The 27,621-nt window shown below is 34.2% G+C and overlaps 1 protein-coding gene across 4 annotated transcripts in view; it reads left to right on the forward strand.

Moving 5' to 3' along the window:
• Positions 1–2,895: 2,895 nt before the first annotated feature.
• The window catches only part of Rab28 (RAB28, member RAS oncogene family), an 80,889-nt gene continuing 56,163 nt past the window's right edge, over positions 2,896–27,621 (forward strand). For 3 of the 4 annotated variants that reach the window (XM_026403335.2, XM_026403341.2, XM_026403346.2), the window contains exons 1-4: positions 2,896–3,154; positions 7,447–7,543; positions 12,659–12,747; positions 24,104–24,233. In XM_026403335.2, the coding sequence (XP_026259120.1) occupies positions 3,080–3,154; positions 7,447–7,543; positions 12,659–12,747; positions 24,104–24,233 (391 nt within the window). In that variant the 5' untranslated portion in view covers positions 2,896–3,079. Of the gene's footprint in view, positions 3,155–4,001; positions 4,075–7,446; positions 7,544–12,658; positions 12,748–24,103; positions 24,234–27,621 lie in introns of those variants that run through there. The other variant, XM_077803191.1, reaches the window with a different exon arrangement.

A 27,621-nucleotide genomic window follows, 5' to 3' on the forward strand; every position in this document is an offset into this window, starting at 1 on the left:
AGCATTGGAAAGTGCAAATTACTGCTGCACATACAACATGGATAACTCTCATGGACATGCTATTGAGTGAAAGGAGGCAGACACCAAATAGTACATCCTGTGTGTAATCTATTCATACAGAGTTCAAAAACACTTAAAACTTATTTTTAGGCTGGGACTGTGGCTCAGTGGTAGCACACTTGCCTGGCATGTGTGAGGCACTGGGTTCGATTCTCAGCACCACATATAAATAAATAAAATAAAGGTCTACCAACAACTAAAAAATATTAAAAAAAAACAAATTTATTTTGCTAGAAATCAGAATAGTAGTTACCTGGAGAATAAATGACTGAGAGAGAATACATAAGGGCATCTTCTGGAATTCTGAATTGTTCTATGTCTTGATCTAGGTGGTGTTAAACACACCCATACACACACATCTACACACACCCCTACATACATTCATATGTGTATTTCTGTCTGTATGTTTAGACATACAGAGAGAATAATTTTATGAAGAGAGGTTCATTTTTTTCCCCTTAGACATTTGGTAAACCAGTAAATTCTGGGGATTGCTCCTATATTTTTCTTATGTTTCAGCAGAAGTACAGAAATGTAAATGTTGAGATTATGGCCATTATTTTGCCTTACTCAATAATATTTTATCTTTTCCCCCAAATCCATATTTTAATCATAAAATTTGCTTTTCAAAATTATGAAATATTTCAAAAAAGATGAAGGAAACTGAGGGCTGACTATTGCATTTGACAAAAAGATAGCAGAGACTTGTACTTTCTAAAATAAGTCACTTTCTAATTCACTTATTTTCTTACTTTTCTTAGTGATATTCGAATAATAATGTTCAGATATTTTTGCTCTATCCCCTCCATCAGCTGTTTCACTATTTTTAATCTATACGAATCTGAAGTTTTCTTTTTATTAAATATCTGTTATTCTTTGCATTAATTTCCTGTGGCTGTTGTATCAAATTACCATAAAATTGGTAGGTGAAAACAACATTAATTCATATGCTCATACTTCTGGGAGCCAGAAGTTCTAGGTCATATCATTGGAAAGCAAGATGTGGGTAGAGATGCACACTCTCTGCAAGCTCCATGGGAGAATTCACTGTCTCTTCCAGCACCTACTAGCTGTCAGCTTTCTTGGCTTGTGGCTGCATCACTGCAGTCTCTGTTTCTGTGGTTATACTGCTGCCTTTTTTGTGTTTCTGGGCCAAATCTCCTTTTGCTTTTCTAAGGATGTATCTGATTGCGTTAAGGGGCCACCCAGGTAGTCCAAGATAATCTCTTTTTCTCAAGATCCTTCACTTGATCACATCAGAAAGATGCTTCCATGTTCACATTTACAGTTTCCAAGGACGCGGGCCTGACATCTTGTCTAGCCATTAATCAGCCTAGTAACACCCTGTCACCAGACTGTATATTGCATAGAGCAGAGCCCTTACCTGTTTTGTTTTCTTTCCTGTCCTCAGCTTTTAGAAGAGTTGTGAACAAGAATAACTGATACAGCAGGCATTCACTAAATATTTGTTGAACTAATCATTAAGTATTATCACTCCCCTCCCCCAGCCTAGTGGTTCTTTGAACATCTTCCTATAGAATGAGAGATTTTTGTTTTATTTTTCAGGACATACTTAATGCCATTGGTTGGACTTTATAGTGAGAAAAAAAATTTTAAAGTATTTTTAAAAATTATTAGTTCATATTAATTGTACAAAAATTGGGTTCCTTTGTGACACTTTCATACATGCAGATAATGTGCTTTGATGGTCTTTATTTCCCTCTCTTCCCTACCCCTCTCTGAGAAACTTAGTCTTCCAATAATCATCCATTGTCAGGTTGTTTCATAAACTGATTGAATGTGGATGTATTCTAATGAAGTTTGGATGACATTCTGTTAGGGAGGCTGTACAGGGCAGTTCTACCTTTATTTGGACAAAGACTTCTATACTCTCAAGATATACTGTGAATGCCAAAGACTTTATGTTGTTGTGCGTTACACGTATCATTAATACGTTGAAATAAAAAATTGAGAAATGTTTAAGAACTGTTGCAAGCACTAGCTCCCTTGGCTACTAGAGTGAAGACGTCATACACCGCAGGTATCCTCTGGAAAACTGCATCTCTAGTGAGAAACGAAGGTGGAATAAAGGCAAATTATCATGGAAAATTGTTTTCACTTCATCGGAATACGAGCGGGGCCACACTTTTGGGTGCCCTAGTTTAAAAGCATTCGCCAGGAGGTTGGCGCCCAGCACTGCTTGGTGAATGAATCTTCTGACTCTGGTTGTTCAGAGGCGGAAACCGAGGGTTTGAGAGGCCAAAACAAGTAGCAGACAGAACGAGGGCTCCACTGACTTCACTGCGGCTCCTGGGCTCAACGCCTGGAGGGCGGTGTTAGTCAGCACCCCACCGCCCTGCTGCCGGCCAGCGCTCTTGCTGCTCAGGACGTTCATCCTTAAGTCGGTTGCGGATCACGCTCCCTTTGAGCTCCTTAGGGTCAAGCGCGTGGGTGCCCAGAGACAGGCCACGCCCCACCGCCTCTTCGACTCCCGGCTTCCCTGGCAACCAAGCATCAGCATCCTCCACCTCGTTGGGCTAAACCATTTGCTTCAGGGACCGTCTCAGGCGGGGACAGAAAGAGCGGAATTTAATAGGACGCTTGAAAGCTTATATGCTCATATTTTCTATAGTTAACTTGAAAGACACATTTACTTTTCTCTTCCAGCAAACTTCCTCTGCCAGCGCAGCGCTGCGTCTCGTGAGTTCCACTAAAACACCCCTACGCCATCATAGTGGTCCAGCCTGCCGGGGAGGCTCGCGGAGGGCACGGGTTGGCGCAGGGGCGGGGCGCGCGCCCTACGTCAGGCGCAGGGGCGGGGCTGCGCGCAGGGGGTGGGGAGGCGGGCAAGATGGCGCCCGGAGAGTGAGTCTCCCTGGATTCCTCCAGCGGCTGTGGAGACTCCGGGGCGGGGGGTCGGCCCTTCATCACCTCCCTTCCTCCTCTCCCCCGCCCCCGGAGGCCTCCTGCTTCCCTTCCTCCCTCCACTTCGGGGGGCGGGCCAGGTTCGCAGGACACCATGTCGGACTCCGAGGAGGAGAGCCAGGACCGGCAACTGAAAATCGTCGTGCTGGGGGACGGCACCTCCGGGAAGGTCAGTCCTCGAGCGGGCGAGCCATCACAGGCCTGCAGGAACCCCGGCGCGGCCCTTGCGCCCCAGCCTCCGCCCCTCCGGTGTCGCCTCTCGCCCCGAGCCCTGCGCCCCTAGGCCCGGCCTCCTGGCGGTGCCCGCAGCCGAACACGGAGCTGGCGCTCGGAGGCGGAGAGCTGTCCAGCGCCCCCTTAAAAACAGAAAAGTGGGTCCCCAGCTCCCCGCGGGATCGCGAACTCCTTCAAGACTCGGGTCCGCGTCCTTCGCTGGGAAGCTTTCAGCTCCTCGCCTTCAGGCTGGCGAGCATCTGCCGGGGAGTTCCGCACCTCCGCCTGCAATGCAGGTCGCACCTGGCGCCCCCGGCCCGTCCAGGTCCGGATGCCTGCGCTGCCCACTGAGACCCCAGAACTCCGCTCAGGACCCAGGTGCCCTGCGAGAGGATCAGGCCGGTCATTTCCTGGCGGGTCACTGGAGGGCACGTTGCGAACCTATTTGGGTTTCGTCCATAAGATGGTATCGATAGGGGTCGCCACCAGGGGTGAAATGTGAAAATACACATTAAATGCGAAAATACACACACGAAGCTCTTAGAACACGGTGTGCACTCAATAAACGTTACTAACTAAGCTAGTATCATACCTGTTCTTCATATCTGTTCCCAGCACAGCACCTGTCAGTACAAGCATTCGTTGGACAAATGTTTTTTTGAGCTCCTGCTGTCGGCAAGATGCTTAGGGTAGAACTTCCACCATGACAGTGGCCCCTGCCGTAAAATCCGTAAAATCCAGCCTTCGATGACCAATGATCTTTGGTTGAAAGAATGAATGAATACATGCCTGAGACTAGCCCCAGGCAGCCAGTGCCCCTGAGCTGGGCTTCTTGACCCAAGGTTGTGGGACTCCTGCAGTGCTATAAACTGCCAGGTATTTGCTCCGGGGAGAGGGAGGGTTGCAGGGATCTCAGAGGGTCTGAGACCCACCTTCCAAATAAATGGAAGAGCCTCTGCCCCGGGTACTTTCACACCTGTTGCTTCTGTCCAGGGCGCCAACACACTTTCTGGGAATATTGTTGAAGTTTGCCTCTCTTCTACCCGCCCCCTTTCCCCAGCCAGCCTTCAGAAACGCTGGCCTTTCCCCTTTTTCGGTTTCACGTTACCATGTTGCTGGTGTAATTTGGACCCGGTTAATGCGGTGAAGGCTTCTGTTCGAATCCTCCTTGGCAGTTTGCTCTGCACGACTGCTGCTGCTGAAGTTCGAGGTTTAGAGACCTTGGGGAAGATGCCATTCGTATTCAGAATTGGAGTAATCCTATCATTTCTTTATCTTTCCAGGCTGCATTACTGAGTTTTATTCTGAGGCAAATACTTCGATATGTTGTAATTACCTTTAAATATTTTGGGAAAGAAAAGAACGTGGGGTCACTTTATTAGCATACGAATGTTTTGGACACTTAAAAAGGATTTTGAATAAGTGAATTGTTATAAATTTATAAGTCAGCCTTGTTTCTAACACTTATTCAATAAAAATTTTAAGTTAGGTTTTTATGATTTTATCATTTAGATTTTATTTTGAAAGCCACATAACTTTTTTGCTTTCAAATTTTATTGAATTCAGTTAGTAACTAAGCTTATTTTCCATTTAAAATTATGACGATAATATTAGTACATTTGTGAAATGATCCTCAAATCACCTATTATCCCATATGTTATCATATTTCTTTAAACTTTGTTCATTTTTTTCTTCTGGCTTTTATCTAACTGTACATCTATTACTTAGTTGAAGAGTAATTATTCATAATTTCAAATCCATGTTTTCCAAAATTTAGGCTTTTCTACATATTTTTAGTGTGAATAATTATAGTTTTTCATCTCTGTTTTAAGTTCTGTCTCTTGTAGAACAGTTTTTCACTTGTGTATTGTTGAATCAGGACTTATCATTCTGCTTCAAAGAATAATGGTGATATTTTTTATGGTGCTCTAACTTACTCTTCATCCTCTTGACTAAACAATGCATTTAAAAAGGAACAGTTTTCTTTTCCTGTCAGAAATTTTCAGAAATGGGCATTTGAAACCTAAGGTTCTTTTTTTTTCTTTTTTTATTCTTATGTGAAAAATTTATTTCTCCTTACCCTACTCAGCCTCCAATTATTGGCAGCTGTCAACATTCCATTCTCCTTTTACTGTCCTTTTCTTTTATGAACTCAACTTATTTGTATCCTGATTTAACTCTTCTCCATTTTTCTAGCATTAGTTTTTCCTGCTCCTTTGAACTCTGTGCTTTTTGATACACACAGACAGAAGCAATAAAGAACAGTACTGACATGACCTCTAACAGTTTCTTCAGGAGAAATTTAGTTACTCCTTCCAGTGGCACATGTTTTTGTATATTTTCAATTCTGATTTATTAAACATTTCTCAAGGTATTTTTGAGGCAAAATAGTCTTTTTTGCTGTTTTATGGTGTTAATGTAGTTTGATTTAAAGATGTTAATATTAGTTTTCCAAACAAGAAATACAAAGAATCAGATAAAAATGTTGAGATATGGTAGCTGGTGGTAGTTCACTTTATGATTTTTAGGAATGGTATCTGTAGTAATTTGTGAGAAAGTATTGAGTGTGAAAGGTGGGATGATGTCTAGACAATTGAGGAAGAAGCCTCTCTCCTATAGATTCAGTTGATTCTATGAATAATTTTTAGAGCTAGATGTCAGGAAATGATTGAATAAGAACCTATTTGTGTTTCCTATGACCTGTACTGTTGACAGTTTATACTTTAGTCCAATTGAAATTCCTCTGATTTTGAGACTGTTTTTGCCTCAAATATTTGAGGCAGTTTTGATATTGTTATATGCTTCAAGGATATAACAAATGTAGTGAGCTAATTAAAAATATTTAAAAATCTTGGAAGTTCTGTTTCCAAGAAAAGAAGTTTACTCAGAATTTTTCTGAATATTAACATAAAAATATTAAATATTGAGAATCTTAAATGAAAGTGAAAAATTACTTCAAATGACAATATGCTGTTCCATGTGCCTCAAATTTCTCCTTACTTTTACATTTCCAACCACCCATATATTAAACATTTGAAGCACTTGTAGTTGTGGAAGTGATCATACTTATTTTTCTTCAGAACTTTGAATCTCTTTCTAGGTGATTTTTTTTTGCTACAAGGGAGGCACAATTAGGCTAAAAGATAGCCAAAAAGACTTAAAAAAGAATACTCACCTCTTTTATTCTTGTCTTTCAGTTTTGATATCGTTATATGCTTCAAGGATATAACAAATGTAGTGAGTTTATTTCTAAATGTCTAGTAGAACATCTTATGGTAGTGCTCAATAATTATTTGATCAAATATCTTAGCAATTTATTACAAATTCTGAGTAAATATTTTAAAAAGTTGGGGCTAGGGTGTACAAATTGCCATTTGTGAAAAATAGAAGTATAAAATCTTAGTGAAGCTGCCTTTTTTGTCCTTTTGGGGAGGTTTTCAAATAATAATAGTGCATTTAAAATGTTTAAGAAATCTGAGTTATTGAGTTATTTGAGTTGTTACCAGAATTATTCATTTGCTTTGATTAGAAAAAATACATTAAAAAAAGCTTTAGGATTTTTGAATGAAACCTTTTTATTAAAAAAGTAGGTAATTATCTGTTCTGGTTATAATCTTATGACTTTTAAGCATTATGAACCTTGAGTAGGATTTATATTGCCTGTTTTATATTAATCTTATTAATGCTAGCTTCTTTATGTAAAAGATACATATTATCAGGGTCATTCTACTTAATTGTTTTCATTTAATATCTTTAACAGAGGAAAATTAGATTGTTAAGATGAATTTCTTGCAAAAAAATAAAAGAAAAGAAATTTTATAAGCTACTTTCCCTTTCTTCTTATTTAGCTAAGAACAGTTACCCTCAAAATATTTAACCTTATAAGTGAAACTCAGAGTTCTCTGAAAACATTTTTTTGAACTGATAGGTCAGATTCAGATTATTGGTCATGTTCCGTTAGTTTTCTTTGTTAATAATTCTCTAATTCTAATTTCCCTTGATTGACAGCCAGGGGATTTGAAGAGATCTAACTGATTAGTCTTTTGTCTCCACTGCTGGCTGCTAGCAAGTGAAGTTTACCTGGGGGTATTAGGTCTCTCCTTCCCCTTGTAACTGATTAAAGCTGCTTTAAGTTGTCTGGTGGATCAATTGGAGTATAAATGTTAAGAAAATACTTAATAAGATTTAGTAGTAGTCTTATGTTTCCATTAATTAACTTTGGTATTTTGTGCATCAATTTTTTTTTAGACCTCCTTAGCTACATGTTTTGCTCAAGAAACTTTTGGAAAACAGTACAAGCAAACTATAGGACTGGATTTCTTTTTGAGAAGGATAACATTGCCAGGTAAGAGACAAAAAAGTCTTAACATAGAATATTGTACAAATATTGCAATAAAAAACATAAGGCCAAATTGTGTAAAATGAATATTTGTGGTGCTTCTGCAAGAAAATATATGCAATCAGTAAATCTATTGTAGGAAGTTTAATCAGCATCTGGGTGAAGGCATATTGTCCATGTGAGCGATAAAAAGATTATATGTTCCCACACCCCCTCACTATTTCTGGCCACTATACATTTTTTGAGGATAAATCATATTTGCTTATAAAATTCTAAAAGGTGTTAAAAAATTAAATGCTCTACATTTGTTAACAGATATTGTATTAACTAAATGTGAAAAGATTGGGAAGGATTACTTTTTAAAATATTATTTTGATTAGCTTCTACTTCAGTTTTTTGTTTGAAAGTTGGAACAGAAGTATAATGTAGCTATGGAACTTCTGTGCTCTAATATGTGAATGCTGTTTTATGCAAGGCAGCATGAAATTGCTGGCATTTAATAGACCACTAAAATTTAGGGTCCCTAGGCACTCATAAAAATACAGTTTGAGCATTCAAGATGTTTCAGTTCACCATGCAAAGAAACTATTTAGATGCCAGTTGCAGCACATTTTGTGGGAAATACAGGGAAATAATAACACAAAAAGAGTGGTTTATGTTTTAAGTTAGTTTCTGAACAATTGGGGCTTTAAAATGCTCTGTCCATTCAATTTCAATGGTCAAATTCTATGTTGAAAGTATTTTATTAAAAGCAGTTTATCTTGATTGACTTTATAAACCATCACCCTCTTCTCTGTAAGGAAACACATTTGAATAAAATGGTATGATGTTAAATGCATATACTAGAATGCAAGTGATACAGGGGAATGGGATTTAATAAATTCCAGTATTAAAATCTGTTAACCTCTCAAACACCCCACCTATCAGACTATTCCCCATAAAAGTTGTAGAGCAATTAAGGAAAACTCTTGATAATTGAGGTATTCTTCTTATCTCATTATTAATATATATTCTATTTTGCGATTGTTTTTATTTAGTTCTTAGTGAAGAATAGGAGAGACAACATGAGGAAAAAAGAATTCTAACTTTTCCAATAATAAGTTATTGTTTAGTAAGAGGTTTAATGAGAAGCATACATTCTTTACTTCATCTGTATTTTTCTTTAATGTATTAAAAACTGAAAATATTTTTATTTGTATCATTCTTATTCATATAGATAGATTAAAGCTCCATTCAAGACACTTAGGGAAGTCACAAATCATATAATGTACATATCAAAAATTGAGTTTTGCCAGTTTTTCTCAGGGATGCCAGTTGTTCATAGAGAACCTCAATAGTTATCAGCTATTTTGTTTTGATTAGTAAAAGCACCAACTTTTTGTCTTTTTAATTTTAATTTTTTTCTCATTTATTTAGTTGAAAGCTTAAATAAAGGAGGAAGCACCTACTTAAAAATTATAAAGACTGATTTGGACTATTTATGTAACACTTGTGATGATTTCTGACCATTGCATAGTGCTACCAATTTAAAAATTCTGATTACTTTGTAAAAAGTTCTGGTATTCTTAAGATTCAAATTTAAAGTATAATAATTTAGGCTTACAAAGTATTTAGGTTAAAAAATGATGTTAGGAAACATATATTCTTTTAAGAAATTTTTTTTTTTGTGGTACAGTACATTCAACCTATGGCTTTTTACGTGTTAGGTGAGTGCTGAGCTAACATATGGAAACATATGCTCTTGGAAACATATGCTCTTAATGAATTTATATCTTAATTTTCCTGATGAAATTTTTATTTTGATATACAGTGTTCCAGAAAAAATTTCTACATTTTAAAAGGATGGGATTTTATTTTTTTTGCCATTTAATGGACTCAAAATGGTTTTAGTGTGTCTTGATCTTATGTAACTAATATGTGTATTTAAGAAATACAAATAAATCACAAGGTTCGTAGTTCATCCTTTATATGCTTTCACCCTAATTTCAGTTCATTGTAAGTGTTCAATGTAGAATTATTATATGTATCATTTGCTAAGTTAAGCATTGTTGAATTTATGGTAAAGCAGCATCGTATGTGAATCTAATTCTTGTTACTATTTCAGTAAAGTCTTCTGAACAGTCAGATTGTTAGGGATGTAAACCTCATGTCCATCTATTACATTCTCTTCATGCAGGTTTTCAAGGTCATTACTTTGCAAATACTCATCCATTTTAGTATAGTTCATGATCCGGTATGCTGTATAGTCTGGATGCAACCACTGTGCAGATTTTACTGCTTAAAATAGTGTATCTGTTAGTCAGAGATTCTGCTGATAGAGCTTCTTAAGAGCCTTAGTCAAAATACTTTCAGGAAGCTTGTGGGTACAGTCCAGTAAACAGCATTCTACTGTGAAAAGGATTTCTAAGTCTTAGTACAAGAAGTGGGCAGTCTTGTGTTTTTAGTTTCATCTTGACTATGCAGCACTTTAAGTAAGGTTAACCAAGGCACCAAGTGTACTTTTACAAGGTCACTGTTGAGTCCTCTTGGTGGCTTTGATTCATACCAAAAACAACTTACTTGTATTTTGTTACCCCATCTATTTTGTTTTTTTCCTAGTTACATGTCATTTCTTACAGAGGAGCAGGGACTTTATCGCATTTTGCATTTGAGATTAGATTGTTGACAATATCTGTGATGTTCTTTATTTGTTACACATTTGTATTAGATGCAGACTTGATTGAAAAAAATTATAGTATTGCTTGAATATACTTATGCAACTTTATAGGTATGTCATCTTGAAAACATAATAGGAGGCTTCATATGTTTATACTTTCAAACCTAAAGTTAAAATTGATTTGAATCACATCTTTACATGACTTTTTTCCTCAAATTGAGAATCCCCGTTTTTAGTTTTATGTGTTAATAAGCCCAAATTCTAATGCAGAAGTTAAAAATATGTATTTCTAGGTATATGAAACATTTCTAGGTATTAACATCTGCGAAGTTAATACCTCTTGTCAAAGATATAATGATAGTAAATTGCTTTTCACTAATATTTTAGCAAAATATGCATTGCTGATAATTTTGGTGGATTATCAATAATGTATAATTATTTTTACTACTGAGTCACTAGAATCTATATCTTAAAAAAAGAAAAGCAACAAGCAAACAACAGTGTTTGAAAAGGTATAGATTTTAAAAAGTATCTTCAACATATGAATATAAATCTCTTAGATTGGAGATAGGTAGATGATTTAGGGTTTTAAAGATGATTATAGTCAGTATTTGGAAGCAGGTAATAAAGAGCATGTTCCTAAAGTTGAAATATTCACAATGTCTAGTTGAGATAGGATCTAGTATTAGAATATAAAGAAAAAAAAGGCAAAAAGCTTTATATTATCTTGATGTGAGGTTAAGTAATCGAGATTATTGACCTTGAAGAAATTGGATTAAATACCCTTTAGCAATTAATAAGCATTGCCTATAGTTTTACTCTATAATTTACTCACTATAAGAGTTAAGCATTGTCTTTTGATATAAACAAATGCCTGTAAAGAGTTTTTCAAATAAAATGAATGGATTACTATCTGTTTATCTAGGGACTTCTGAAACATATACCTTTACTGAGGTTAGCTTTCTCATCTATTAAATTTGAGACAGTGTTCTGTAACACTATTATTTTGGTTTGACTCTCCAAAAATTTACATTTTTTAAGAAATTGGGTTTATGTAGGTTGTTGGACAAGTCTTAGTCTGTGACATTTTGGTTTTTGCATTCATAGGGCTTTAATACCGTTTCACTCATTACTCTGTGGCCGTTGAAAGTGTTTCTTTGGGAATGATGGTGGGTGATAAACTTCAGTAGCTCTCATTAATGCTAATGGAAGTTCCTCCTGGAAATCCTCTGCGCAGTGGCAGATGGAGCAGGCCTACATCCAAACAATGGAAAGATTGTAATACAAACCCACCAAAATTTAGAAGTAAGGGTTAAATTTTGCTGGTTAATCCAATGTCTTACTTTCTTTTCAGTTCTGTAGTTAAATGATATGACTAGCATTCTCTTTTTTTAGAGTTTGACATTGACTAAAAATTCTTGTCTTTATAATTCTTTTTGTTTTGGAAGTGAGGTCATTTTCTCAGTTTTTATGTGGATTTTCCTGATTTGCAAGTCATTTAGAAGATGCTGGTTGAGACTTTGAAGAGAACAACATAGTGCTATGAGCCAGAATAGTTCAAAGTGTTAAGCTAAATGCATATTGGACATGGTCATTCACTTTTATAGCTCAATCATTAGTTGCATTGATGAGAGGAAATAACTTATTGCACACATTTTGCTTCACCCAAATATTTTACAAACTGTACATATGAATTTTAAAGATTACTTTTTAATTAGTGTTTTAGGATGCTTTTATAGTGCTTGCATGGGGGAAGAGAATTAATCACAGTATATTATCAAGACTTTGAAGCACATATAATTTGTTTCAGTGGACATACTTTGAATATGTATGAATGTATCTTGTTTAGAAATATACTGGGTCTGGGTATCTTATATAATTTTTGACCAAGGTCATCAAATGTGTTCATATTTTATAGGTTAAATTTGAAAACATAATATTTGATTGTTTACCATTAGTATATAGCAGACATTCAAATAAAAATATTTCTTTGAGTTGAAATTAAGATGCATTTTTATAGTCTTTTTTGGTGAGTTTTAGAACCGACAGCAAAATTCATGTGGGTTGGGTGGGTTAATATATCAAGCTTTAATTTTTAAAGTATGTTTCTTACTCCATGCACATGTGTTTTATTGTTCTATTCTTTGAGAATATTTACATTTTTTTAAGGTTCAGAATATTTCTTGTGTTTTTTTTTTTTTAAGGCTTAAGTTTATAAATTAAAGTTTACTTAATTTTGTTTTGAAGAAGAATAAATGTGGTTTCATGGCAATGAAGTAAAGGCATAAACCTTGATTCTCCACTATGACTTCTTTGACAACACTATTTTCACAGTTCCAAATATTTTTTTTCAGAATAAAAGGCACATTAGGTTCAGAGTTTAACATTGTGACTCGGTGTTCTGTGAAACTCCGCTCAGTTGCTTCATATTACTTAACTTTTTATATACTTTTTTTATATTCTAGGAAACTTGAATGTTACTCTTCAACTTTGGGATATAGGAGGACAGACAATAGGAGGAAAGATGTTGGATAAATATATCTATGGAGCACAGGTATGACATAAATTCTATGGTTATTCTACTACTGACAATACTCTTCTTATAAAAATGTACACACACACACACACACACACACACACAACTTAATCTTTCCTTGATATGAGAGAGACTCATTTTGCATTTGTGCCAGTCCTTTGGTTTCATTCTCCCCAAATTATGTTTGGAATGATTTGGGTGAGGGAATTGGTAGGAATTAGAAAACTCTTAACGTCTTTTACATGCCATCTATATTTCTAGAGGTTATTGTTAGCAGTTGAAAAATGCAGTGTCAAATTTGGTATTATTAGATGATTTGTTTATAATAAAAAATAGAAAAGGAGAAAAGTTGCAAGGACAAAAATTTGATTCTTAAAACCTTCTATGTTTTTCTACATTGTTCCTTATTTTCTGCAAAATCTTTCTACTTATGTTTAACATTTACATTTGTGATTATATGACCTGCTATTTTATGCACTATTATTTTTAAAACCTGTATATAAGACTTGTGTGTCTGGCTTTTTTTTTTGCCATTTTAAACAAATTAGAACTAAAGTGGACATGAAGCTAAAGAAAACTGGCTGGACAGAGATATGTAGAAAGTTGCAGTCCTTGATTTACTCCTGTGCTTGATAAAATGCAATTTGAAAATTGTACTCTTTTTCCTCTTTGCCCCATAAAATCTAGCTTCTGGCCATATAAAGGATTTTTTTTTTTAAATAAAAGTAAGACCGATCTAATTTATAATGATATTTTATTCTTGGTGTCAAATAGGATAATTTTTATAGTGTATCTAGAGTTAGTGAAGAACAGGAGTACTTTATGCATTTCAAGAGTAAATAATATAAACTTCAAATAATCCTTTTTTCTTAAAAATTAGGGAAATATAGTGTTCATGAATTGGGTTTTATCAATTCTATTTTACTTAAAATCATTTAAAATTTATTTATTTTATTTTTAAAAGTCATTTAAAATATATTACTATTATATAAAAATTAGAATTCATGTGAAAATAATGTAACATAAAATTAACCATTCTATGGGCTGGGGATGTGGCTCAAGCGGTAGCGCGCTCGCCTGGTATGCGTGCGACCCGGGTTCGATCCTCAGCACCACATACCAACAAAGATGTTGTGTCCGCCGAGAACTAAAAAATAAATATTAAAAAAAAAAAAAAAAATTAACCATTCTAAGGTACATAATCAGAGGTATTTAGTACGTTCACAATATTGCCTAACCATCCCCTTAACATATTGTTTTATGTATTAAATAGTTGATTACAATCAGCAGGCTTTAATATGAAAATTTGTGGAAAATTTGAGAATTTCCATCTTTTTGGGGAGTCCTTAGGTTTAGTAAAATGTCTCTATTCTCTTTTTTCATATGCTTCATTTCTTGGGAGAAAGTAAATGTTATTTTTCTCTTAGAACTTGTATAGGCCTCTGTCTTGAAGGTCCATGTTGATGCTTTTCCTTTTGCTGATGCCTTATGTTGTTCACACCTTGCAGTTTTTGTGACTGTTATCAGCCCATACCCTGCTTTATTAAACAATCATGTAGTATAGTGTTCTTGAGAAAATCATGACCATTTTCATGATATTGACCAGGAAACTGAGAATTCCAGATGATGAAATGAGTTGTCATAAACTAATGATAATGTAATAACTTTTTTCTATTTTCCAGAAATTCAAAAGTGAATGCTATGTAAAATATACAAAGCCTATTTATTAGTAGTTTATTTTGTTAAAATAGATATAAATATACATCTAGGACAGAAAAGCTGATTCATTATTTATAACCATAAAACAATACTTTTGTAAACATTCTAGTATACTTAATGACTTTATATTATATAATCATATACTTTATTCTTCATAGTAGATCTGTATTGCTTTTAGAGTTGTAGATTCTTCTATTGCCCATTTCATGAATACTTTGGATTGTGTACACATGCTATAATACAAAAATATTTCACAAATAATGTTTGATTAGCTATTTTGAGGACATGAGTTTAATGTGTTATTTAGGATTTTGTTTTAGGTTTTCTAACTTTGTGTTGTGATTAGAAAGAATTATCTTATCCAATACTGGCCTATTAAACTAGCAAGTCTATTTTAAAAAGTATTTATTAATATCCAGGAAGAATCTTATTTTAGGGTGGAAGTTAACTTAGGCCTAAATAAAACTGATTATTTTACCATCTTCACTTTTCCCCCAGTAACATTAAACTTTAGCCATAGTCTATTGAATAGTGTTGGTTGAAACCAAATTGAATTGACACCCCAAAATAATTAGTAAGATATTTTAACAAGAACTAGTTCTAAGAATTGAAATATGTCCCAGTTAAATTCCCAGATTTTAAATTAATTAAAAAATTTCTAGGAGTCTTCAGAAAGATGTTATAGGCTATTTTTCCTAGTGGTTAGGAGCAAACACACAGTACATAGTGTTTAGTGCCCGGTAACCTGTGGCTAACAGAGGCTAATAACAAACCTCAGAGAAGGACTGGATGTTTCATTTTTGTAGCTCTTTCCGTCTTGGAATCTAAGTGGTTTGCAAACACTGCCCCTCTGAGCATAAACTCAATGAAGTATAGTTATTTGTGAGGTAGAACACAACTGCTATTGTGTGCCAGTGCCCCACACAGATGAGTCAACTTGTTAACTAGTAACAAAATAGTTTGGTGCCTGTACGACAACTGGGGAGAAAGCATACCTCAAAACTGGACTCCCTGAAACCCTCTGCTGTCTTTTACCATGAACTTTATTTGGGTATTGCCAATTTATAACTGATTGTATTTAGAGACCTCTCTTGGGTTGGTATTTCTTAGAGGTTGTATCTGTACAGCAAGGTATTATATTGTTATGACTGTTGTATAATCTGTGTGACTTAATTAATTTCTCTATATAACTAAAAACTAAAGTAGATCATTTTTCTTGCAAGTAAGGGAGGCAAAAAAACCCTTTGCATTTTGGAATAAGGAAATGTTTCAGTTCAGAGGTTATATAGTTTTTGGCACCTGTGGATTGTGGAACTAAACCTATGTAATATTTCACTGTTAAGGCTATTAAGTGTTGATACCAATATGTGTTACTTCAAAACAATTATCAATTCCTACTTTGGAAATGGTATTCATTTGACTGACTTGACTGGCTGACTGATCATGCTTATTAGATATGATAAGTGAAATAGATGAAAACAAAGTACTATATAAAGCAACCTTACATACTATTTATATAAGAGTTGTGAAGTTTACAAAGAAGGATTAGTAGTATCCTCTGGAATTTGGAAGATAGAAGAAAAGTGCAGTTAAGAAAAAAAATGAAGGGAAATTTTTGTTGAAGAATTTAAAGATAAAGAAGGACATATTAAACTTGAAATCTGATTTCCAAGGTCATATAAAAATTTGATGAAAAGGTACAGTTGGAGGCAAACTGGGAAGAGGAAGCACAGGGCATTATGGGGATGAATACAAAAGAAAGATAAATGAAACAAGAGGTCTATGGGGCAGGAGACATGGCCATGGGTTTAGATGACACAAGTATGCCAGGAAGATTAGATCCAGAAGCCCCAAGTAGGTTGTCCTCAGACTTCAGTTGATGTTAAGATATGTTCGAGGGACTTGTACTTTTTTGTGGTTGGGTAGATTCTAATAGTTTCTGTAAGAAATCAGAAGAATTCTGGATTGATTGATGTGGTGAGAAACTCATATTTAAACATGCTTGTATTTTTTGATGGGCTCCTAAAGAGGTGAGTTCTTAGAGGTCTAGCTTTTGTGTGTGTGTGCTGGGCTTGGTGGGTAGAGGTCTTGGGGGTTACCAGTTTGATATTAAGTGTCTTTCAGACAGTTGGTCCATTTCATTTGTATCATTAAGTTTGTGGTCATAAAATTGTTCATTTTATTATCCTTTTAATATTGGTGATAAATAATAGTGATCTTTCATCCATTTCTGAAAGTAGTAATTTGTGTCTTTTCTCTTTTTTTAAAAAAATTGATCTTTATGAAGAACCAGCTTGTGGTTTTACTGATTTTTTTCCTACTGTTCTTCTCTTTTCATTGGTGTCTGCTATAATTCTTTATTATTATTTTGCTTTAAAAACTGCTCTTCTGATTTCCTACAGTGGAAGATTAGATTGTTGATCTTTCTTCTTTTCTAACATATGCATTCAATGAACACTTTCCTCTAAGCACTGCTTTAGGCGCATCTCGTAAGTTTTGATAAGTTGTACTTCTTAAGTTCAGAAACTCAAAAAAATTCTCTTAAGATTTCCTTGATGCATACATTACTTAGAAATATATTGTTTAATCTCTTATGAAAAATTGTGCTCTATATATGTAATAAGAATTGTAATGCATTCTGCTGTTTTATATATACATACATATATAAATACATATATATATATATATAAATATATATATATATTTTAATCTGTAAATATTTTGAGTTTCATAAGCTGTCTTTGAAAAAATGATTTCTGGTTAATTTCTTTGTAGTTTCAGAATATGCTTTGTATTATTTCTACTGTTATAAATTTGTTAAGGTATGTTTTAAGGCCCAAAATATAGTCTGTCTTTGTGAATGTTCCAAGAGAATATGAGAAGAGAGTATATTCTAATGATGGATGGAATATTCTATAATGTAAATTAGATGAAGTTGATTATTTGTGATCTTCAAGTCAACTATAACCTTATTGATAATCCATTTACTTGATGTGTCAATTAATGAGAAAAGGGTTTAAGAGTCCCCAGCTATAATAATGAATCCATGGATTTGGAATTTCTTGCAGTTCTATCAATTTTTCCCTCGTATATTTTGATGTCCTGTTGTTAGGTTGCATATACACTGAGATTTGTTATATATTCTTGGAAAACAGACCTTTCTAACATTATTGTAAGTCTTTAAAGTTATATTAATTTTTCCTTGTTTTAAACTCTTCAAAGTTGATATGGTATTCCAACTTTCTTTTCATTAATTTCTATTTTCCTATTGCTTTATAGACAACCTTTTTAAAACTTTTAAATGAGTTTCTTATAGGCAAATATATAGTTAAGTCTTGTTTTTTAAATTTACTCTTTTAACTGGTATTTTTTTGACCATTCACATTTAAAGCAATGATTGATTTACTTGGATTAATATTTATCATGTTTGTTTTCTACTGTTTGCATTTTTGTTTTTTTCCACACTCTTTTTTGCCTTTTTTGATTTTATTTGAGTGTATCAACATTCTTCTTTAATTTTTTTTTGGTGATTGCCCTAGAGTTTTCAATATATATATATTTTTACTAATATAAGTCCACCTTGAATAACACATCTATTGCTTCATGTGAGGTAAGGATGCTTCAAAAGAGAATATTTTCAATGCACCCTCCCTGTGTCTCATGATAGCATTATTATTCATCTGACTTATCCCTATGCTATATGCTGTAGTCATTCAATACATTGTTGCTATAATTACTTTAATTATATTTAGATCAGTTAACAATAAGAAAAAGATATTTTATTTTGCCTTTATTTATTGCTTCTTTTTTCTCTCTTCCCTTCCTTTCTCCCTTCCTCATTCTGTATGAATCTATTTTTAAAATTTATTTTTTTATAAATCAACAATTGATTATTTTATGTTTATGCTATATAAAGTGCTATTATGATTTATAGATATAGTGGAGACCAATTCAAGCTAATTAACATTTGTCAATACACTATTGTTATTATTAACTATACTCACCAGGCTGTGCTGAGATCTCACACAAAAAGTATGTCTCCTTTTTAACTGGGAGATTTTATTCCCTTTGGCTGTCATCTCCCCATTTACCTCACATCCCCAGGCCTCTGTAATTATCATTTTACTCTCTGCTTCTAATCTATGAGTTTGGTTGTTTTAGATTTCACATATTAAGTGAGAATATGTGATATTTGTCTTTTTATGTCTGGTTTATTTTACTTAGAATTACATTCTTCAGTATAATCCATGTTATCATAAATTACTGCATTTTCTTCTTTTTAAAGGCAGAGTAGTATTCCATTGTATGTATATACCATATTTTTTTTCCTGTTCATTTGTTTTTGGACACTTAGTTTTACTTCATAACTTGTCTATTGTGAATAAGACTGACATGAATATGGTAGTAGAGACATTTCTTTGATAAACTTAATTTCAGGTCTTTTGGATGATAAATACCCAGAAGTGAGATTGATGAATCAAATGGGAATTCTGTTTTTTAGTGTTTTGTGGAAACTTGATGCAGTTTTTTGTAATGACTCTACTAATTTACATTACCACCAACAGTGTAAAAGTTTTCTCTGTAGCCCACATACTTATCAACATTTGTAGTCTCACCTTTTTGATAATAGTGGTTCAGACAGATTTGAGATGATACATCCTTGTGGTTTTAATCTACATTTTTATGATAATTAATGTTAAACATTTTTCTTATATCTTTTGACTTTTTTGCATGTCTGTCTTTGAGAAATATCTCTTCAGGTCCTTTGCCCATTTAAAAAATTTATTATTGGTTTGTATGAGTTCTCTTCACACTGTTGTTTTCTTTGCTGTGCAGAAGCTTTTCAGTTTAATGTAATTCCTTTTGACAGTTTTTGCTTTTGCTGCCTGTACTTTTGGGGTCAAATCCAAAATACTGCCCAGGTAAATACCAAGAAGCTTTTTCCCCTTTGTTTTCTGCCAGTGGTTTTTACAGTTTCTGTTTTTATGCTTATGTTTTAAATTCATTTCAAGCTGATTTTTGTATGTAGTGTGAGATAAAGGATTCAGTTTTATTTTTCTGCATATATATCCAATTTTCTCAACACCTTTTATTGAAGAAACTGTCCTTTTCCAACATTGTGTATTCTTGGCACTTTTGTAAAAAAAAACCAAAAAACCCCCCAAAAACCCTAATTGTACATGTGTGGTTCATTTCTGGGCTGTTTTGTCCCATTTATCATTGTGTCAGGTTTTTATTTTTTTTGGGGGGGGGGAATACCATGCTGTTTTACTATAACTGCAATAGAACTTGAAATCAGATAGTGTGGTGCCTCCAGCTTTGTTCTTTTTGCTCATTTTGCTGTGTTATTTGAGGTATTTTGTGGCAGTCATTCTTTGTTATGTAGAACTCAGATTTCTTAGATCGTTTTCCTTCTCCCTGAAGAGCATTAAAATATTTTTTATTCTTGTAACATAATCATATATATTAGTGGGATTCATTATGCTGTATTCATACATGCACATAGCATAATTTGATCAGTTTCATTCCCAAATACCTCCGCGTTTCCTTTCCTTCTCCCTCTCCCTGATCTGCTTACTCTACCAATCTTCTATTATTGTTACTTTTATAATTTAAATTATATTTATTAGTGCATTATAATGATATAAAAGCAGAGTTCATTGTGATATATTCATGTGTGGACATAGCATAATTTAATAGATTTAATTACCCAGTGCTTCCCCATGTTCTCCCGTCTTCCCTTCCTCTCAATCCCCTTAATTAAGACCTATTTTTAAAACATTTCTCCTGAGCAGGTAAGTAGGCAATGAATTCCTTGGTTTTGCTTTTCTGAGAAGTTTTTATTTCTTATTAACTTCTGAACAATAACTTGCTGGATATAGAATTCTAGACTGGTGGTTGTTTTGTTTCTATCATCACTTTACTCTCTTCTTATTTGCAAAGTTTCTTATGAGAAATTCTCTGAAATTCTTATCCTTGTTATTAAGAAGGCATTTTCCCATTCTTCTCTGGCTTCATTCAAGATTTTTTTTTTTTTAATCTTGTCTTTTGTGCATGTGGTATGCCTCTTTTTACAGTTGTTGGTATTTTTCCTACTTGTATTCTCTGAGGTTTGATATGTGGAATTAGGGTCATTTCTTGGCTATTACTTCAAATATTTCATAAGCTCGAGTGTCTCTTCTGTTATTCCAATTAGGGATATGATGCACGACTTGGAATTGTCCCACTGTTCTTTGAGGTTTTTGCTCTGATTTATTCATCTTCTTTTTGGATTTGAAAGTTTCTATTAACCTAATTTTGTAAGTTCACTGATGTCCCAGGCTATCTACTAATATGTTCAACAGTGGCATTCTTTATTTCTGTTATAGTAGTTTAGCTATCTAGTATTTCCTTAGAGTTTCAGTTTTTCTGTTTACATTATCCACCTGTTCTTGCATGCTGTCTGTCTTTCCCATTAGAACTCTTAGCATTTTATTGTAATCATTGTTATTTTAAATCTAGTAATTGCAAAATCTGTGTCATATCAGACTCTAGTTCTGAAGCTTGCTTTTTCTCTTGAAAATGCCTTTTAGAATGCCGTATAAATTCCTACTGAAAGCTGGGTAGGATGAACTGAGTGATAAAAATTTAGGTAAACAGATCTTTAGTGTGAGGTTTTATGTTGTTTTGGCCTGGGTTGTGCCATATTGAATGTGTGTTGTAGCTATAGGTGCCAAAGGCATGAAATTCTAGTATTCTTTTCCTCTCCCTATCCTTTTTTGATATCTTAGTGAACTCCTTAGTTGAAGTGTATCTTGTAGCTCTTGAGCTGTCGTTGACTGTTATTACACTGGAACACTGTCAGTAATGTGGCTAATTATGGGGAAGGGGAAGAATTCTGCATTCTCAGTTTTTAGTGGCCTGTGTCATGGAGCTTTACTCTTTACAACTGTATTTGAGCTTCTCCCACTTAGTGAAACACAATGGCCAGAGGAGACTGGAGTTGGAAACTTTCCTTCTCCTAGGGAACATAAGACTCTGGAAATATCTCACAATGGTTACTTTTTCTCTCTCCCCGTTCAGAGCCATGAGGGAATTTTTCTTGGCTCTTCCCCAAGTTTCTGGAGGTAAGACGCATGGAGGTGTGGGGGTAACCCTAAGACTGTGCGCCCCTAGTATATTCCACTGAAGCTTGACCACTATTGCTAGCAATTTGTTAAAACTGCTAACAAAGTTAATATCTACATATTACCATTTACTGCCTCTAGTAGCTTCTACTCCAGGTAAGCTGATCTTGACAATAACTATCTGAATTCTCCTGTCTCCGTATATTTCAGAATGGTGATTTGCCTTGCAATCTCAGTTCTCTGATGAGTTTAAGAATAAAGTCACTGATTTTCATTGTGCCCAGACTTTTCCTTGTTTAAGGACAGGTGTGATCATTTACAAATTTTTTATATGTTGGAGCTGAAACTGAAAGTCCTAGAATTCCTTTTGTATTTTAATATTTTTGCTTTTCTTAATCTTCTCTGATTTTCACAAAAATGGAGAAGATCAAAACTGGTACTAATTATGATGATAATATCAAAAACAATATAATATTTTTACCTTAAATTGTATTGAGAATGATCAGAGAAGCATTAGGGTTGTTTAGATGGCTAGATCAGTTAATAAGTTTATCCTTCTGTCTTTTTATGAGTCCTGAAAAATTTATAAGGATCACTGAATGGAAAATTTTGGACACATTGATCTGGACTAGGAATTTGTAGACTTTTCCTGTAAAAAGCTAGGTAGGGAATATTTTAGGCCTTTTTGTAGGCTGTACTATCTCTGTTGTAACTAATCAACTCTGCAGTTGTCCACAAAAGCAGCCATTAGTAATGCTTAAACAAATGAGTATGATGATGTTTTAATAAAAGTTTATCTACACATATAGGCTCTGTGCTGGACTTAACCCACAGGCTCTATTTTACCAATCTCTGCCTAAATTTTGGCAAATAGTACAATAGTACTCCCACTCCCAGCCTCACTGAGCCTAAGCCAGTTGCTCGATATTTACCAGCATATTACTGGCCATGACTACTGTATATCCTTGTCTACTTATGTGTCTGATTTTGCTACAAAACTATGGGGTCCTTAGAGTTTGGAACTTATAACCCTAGCACCGAGCACAATGCATGGTGTGTAGTTGTCAGAGAAATGGTTTTAGTCATTTAGTCCTTGACTCAAATTCTGGCTTGACCCACTTACCTATCTTTATAATATTGGTGTGTAACCTTTGTTTATCAGTAAAATGGGAATGATAATGCCAGCCTCACGTGATTATTGTGAGAATTAATGAAAGACATATATCTGATGCATAGTAGATGCAAAAAGTACTTCACTCTTAAGAAGTAGACATAGATGCCATTAGAGTCCAGACTTATACAGAACTTATATTAAGTGTTTGACCACAAACTGGATGAGAATCAAGAATGTGGAAGTTATTTTTGTGTATGTATATACTTTTCATTCTTCCCCTGCAAAATAATGGGATAAATTAAGAGAAATATGATATATAAGAGGCAGGAAGCAATCTCTCTGTTATATTTGGCTTTACTCAGACTCTTATTACAGTATCATGTCCAGTTTTACATTGCTCATTTTAAAGAGGATGTCAAAAAACTATATGTAGTGTGTCCTGGGAAGAATCAACAACTATGATTAAAGGGACAGAAAATAGGCCCTTTGAGGGAAGTTTAAGGAACTCGGTTTATTTACTCTGGAAAGCAGACGGTAAAGGAGTTACTTAACTATCTTCAAGTATATGAAGGGTTATTATAAGGAAGATACTCTCAAGTTGTTCTCCAAATGCACAGAGGACCAAAAGAGGAAATCGACTTTTCATTTAAAGAAAATTGTGTTAAACACTGAAATGGACTATCAAGGGATGTCATGGAATCTCCATTTTAAAAAATACTTTAAAAAAAAATAGCAACAGATGGTTATTCATTAAAAAGCTTAAATGTTTGACCTCATGAACATGAGAGACAGGACTGTAGACATGCAGCCTTTCCTTTTTGTGTGATATGATTTTATTTTATTTTTATTTTTTATTTTTTTTTTCGAGAAATTTTAATATTTATTTTTTAGTTCTCGGCGGACACAACATCTTTGTTGGTATGTGGTGCTGAGGATCGAACCCGGGCCGCACGCATGCCAGGCGAGCGTGCTACCGCTTGAGCCACATCCCCAGCCCTTATTTTTATTTTTTAAAATATTTATTTTTTAGTTGTAATTGGACACATTATCTTTATTTCACTTATTTATTTTTTTATGTGGTGCTGAGGATCGAACCCAGGGTCCTGCACGTGCGAGGCGAGCACTCCACTGATGAGCCACAATCCCAGCCCTGATTTTATTTACTATAATTTGCCAAGCATATCTTAACAGGAAAATCACTTTTGATAAAATTATACCCTGGGTTGCATTATATTTTAATTACTGGATTTATATTGAAAGAACATTTAGTATTATTTATCTGCTAAGATTTATAATAAAGTCAGTTTATATATAAAAACTCTGCATTTTTATCTCTTATATTCTACTTGATATATCTGAAGCATAATTGAAGAATATTCATAATTAATATTTTTAAGTAGTACATTACAAATATTCTGTACCTCTTTTGTGACAGGGAATCCTCTTAGTATATGATATTACAAATTATCAAAGCTTTGAGAATTTAGAAGATTGGTATACTGTGGTGAAGAAAGTGAGTGAAGAATCAGAAACTCAGCCGCTGGTTGCTTTGGTGGGCAATAAAAGTAAGTTCTTGCTACTTATTTATAGTAAAGTTTGTTTGCTGCTGTGAACTATTTGTGTCCCCCTCCTAATTCATATCTTGAAACTCACATCCCTAACATAATGGAAATTGGAGGTGGGGCTCTTGGGTGGTTAATAAAGAGAATGGAGCCCTCTTAGATGAAATAAATACCTTTATAGGAACAGAGAGGAGAGAGGTGATCTTTTTCTGCCATGTGGGGTTATAGCAGGAAGGTGGCCGTCTGTAAACTAGGAAGAGGGCCTTCACCAGACCCTGAGTCAACTGCACCATGGTCTTAGATTTCTCAGTCTCTGAAACTGTGAGAAATAATGTTGGTTGTTTAGGCCATTAGTCTGTGGTATTTTGTTGTAGCCACCTGAACTGAGAACTTACAAAGACATTTGACTTTTTTGGAAGCTGTTTCCAAACTGGAAACAGAGTAGAAAATTCTTAAGAGTGTGTTCAGTCTTTTCAATAACTTTATTTTCATAAATGGTATCTGTTCTTTGAAATTCACAGTATACCATATAGTGTACATCATATTGTAGTAAACATCTTTTAAATGCATTTAATCCCCCATTTAGGCATTACAGTGTGGTAATGAATATGTACTGTTCAATAACTATTTTGATCCTTGCTCTCTCATAACTGCTCTGCTGGTTTCGGTCAATTCCTGTGAAGGTAAGTTCAGTCCTGACTCTGTGTGTTTTGGCTTCCTGTGGTCTAAGGAAGCAGCATGGACTATTAAGAACAGCAACACAGCTGTAGAGTTTATGATATTGCATTGCAGCTTCAGCTCTGTCCCTGAGGTTTTGAGATACATTTCGTTAAATAATCTTCTGTTCTAGAGAAGGAAGCAGTGTCTGCATAGAATTTTATATGCATTGTTTCTTGCTCCAATCACTTATGAACTTCCTTTTCAGAATTTTTGTGGTTTGTTCAGTGGTTTTTGTTTTGTAGTTTTTTCTTTCTTTTTGAGAAAGAGTGCTTTATATTAGGAGAGGAGCAGTCCTTGGTAAAAATTATGGATAGCCATTTTTTGATATCTGTTTCTCAGGCTATGAGATATATCATATAAAATTTTAAAACTAAAATTAGTGCAGGACTGCTATTTGGTTCATAGGAAATGAATCATTGATAAAGGCTTTCAGATATGAAATATGAGATATGACCTGATATTCTCCAACTTACTTGAGATCAGAAAGAGAGGAAAAATTTCAAATTGTACAGTAGACGATGTAAGTCAGGAATTGTTTCTTAACTACAAGGATTGTTAACTCAATATCCATATATACTGCCCAGAGAATTACCTTCTCCAAAGGTCTTTGAAAATATAGTAATTTTTTTCTCTGTAATTGTTTAGAAAATAGTGTTTCCTGAATAACCAGATCAAGATTTATACATTGCTGATTGTGCACACTGAGATGAACATTTAATAAATCTAAGTCTTAATTTAAAACCATTGCAAAACAGGCTTGGATGCCATTTCTCTCAAGAGTTAAAAATATATAGTATTCACTAGAAAACAGTATTACATATCACAAAATGGCATGATCTGGATAGAAATTGTACTTTTTGAGTTTTTAAAGGTTTTATGTCAATGGGGCTGGAGTTGTAGCTCAGCCGTAGAGTGCTTGCCTCATCCATGTGAGGCACTGGGTTTGATTCCTAGTACCACATATAAATAAGAAAATAAAATAAAGATCCATCAACAACTAAAAGATATTAAAAAAAAGTATGTCAGATTTCCTCATCAGTTTTATAAATAATTTTTTTTTAAGAGAGAGTGAGAGAGGAGAGAGAGAGAGAGATAGAGAGAGAGAATTTTTAATATTTATTTTTTAGTTCTCGGCAGACACAACATCTTTGTTGGTATGTGGTGCTGAGGATCGAACCCGGGCCGCACGCATGCCCGGCGAGCGCACTACCGCTGAGCCACATCTCCAGCCCCAATATAAATAATTTTTAAATGAATCAGTTGCTTTTCAGTTCATTGAAATCTTCCTTTACAAATCTTTAGTTTTGATGATCTTAGGTTCTGTTTTTGGGTTCAACTTTTCATTTTAGGAGATAATTTCTTAATTGTTTGTTATGTTACCAACACATTGGCTTATACTATGGTGAAAGTTATGCTTTATTGGGGTTTCCCATCATTTATGGGAAATTATAAAGGGAGGAGGGGATTCATTTTTGTTTCTTTCAGAATATAATCTAACCACCATCTGAGATAATGGTATAGTGGGGCATAATTATGTACATTGTCACATGTTTATGCTATTTTGTGAGGCATCTACCATTGATCCCTGTCAAAGACAGGAAGTCAGACTAAATGAGCTATGAACTGGGCTGGTGTTGCCATGCCCAGGTTTTAAGAATAAACATTTATATGTTATTTGGATTTTTTACAGAAAGTTAATACAATATTTTACTTGAGATTTAATAGTATAAAAGTCAGGTTTTTTCCCCGTTTTTGGCTTCGCTGTAACTACTTTCTTACATGTTTTTATAATATTCTCTTTCAGAATGAGATCATAGAGTATGCAGTCACATAGACTGTTATACATGTAAAATGAAGAGATTCTAGATGAATATTTTCCAGGATATTGTTTACTGTATAATCTGTCACTAGCTCAATTTCATGTGATCATGTAATGAAAGATCTTTCTGCAGTTAAGAATATTAGGGCTTTAACTCTGAGCTTCCTCAATATTTTATGATTTCTGTTTTCAAATTGATGTTACATTAGTATGATATAGTAGTATGTATTCATTTTCTTTTTGGGAATATAATTACATTAAAAAGCAGTAAATTGGGTCTAGTGCTGGGCTCAGTGGTAGAGCACTTGCCAGGCACGTGTGGCCTGGTTCAGTCCTTAGCACTGCATAAAATAAAATAAAGGTATTGTGTCTTCTACAACTAAAAATATATTTAAAAAAAACCAAAAAGCAGTAAAATTCACAAAGACTTCACACATTAACTAAAGGAAAAGCAACAGAAATATGATAAACATTTAAAACTAGATTATTCTCAACGTTGAAACATAGTCATCTGCTTAAATGTGTTTTTTAACTTTGTATCCCGTTTTTTGCAACTTAAATAGAAAACAAATATTGAAAAGAAATATATATAGTCTGTTAAAATATTAACAGCAGTAGTGAGCTTTTAGCGAAAGTTAGTAGAAGGAGTGTATGTGTGTGTTTGTGTGTGTGTGTGTGTGTGTGTGTGTGTGAACTTTTTCCATGCAATGAGCTTATATTTAGTAAGTTATAAGATTATTCGCTTTTTATATCAAATACTAAACTTGAATTGAGGATAGAGGGTAGTCTGATATAAAGATGAATTTTTTAAAAATGAAACATTTAAGGTTTTTTATTTTTAAATTTTAATTT

The sequence above is a fragment of the Urocitellus parryii genome, chromosome 10 (genome assembly GCF_045843805.1).
Source record: "Urocitellus parryii isolate mUroPar1 chromosome 10, mUroPar1.hap1, whole genome shotgun sequence".
NCBI classification, from domain to species: Eukaryota; Metazoa; Chordata; class Mammalia; order Rodentia; family Sciuridae; genus Urocitellus; species Urocitellus parryii.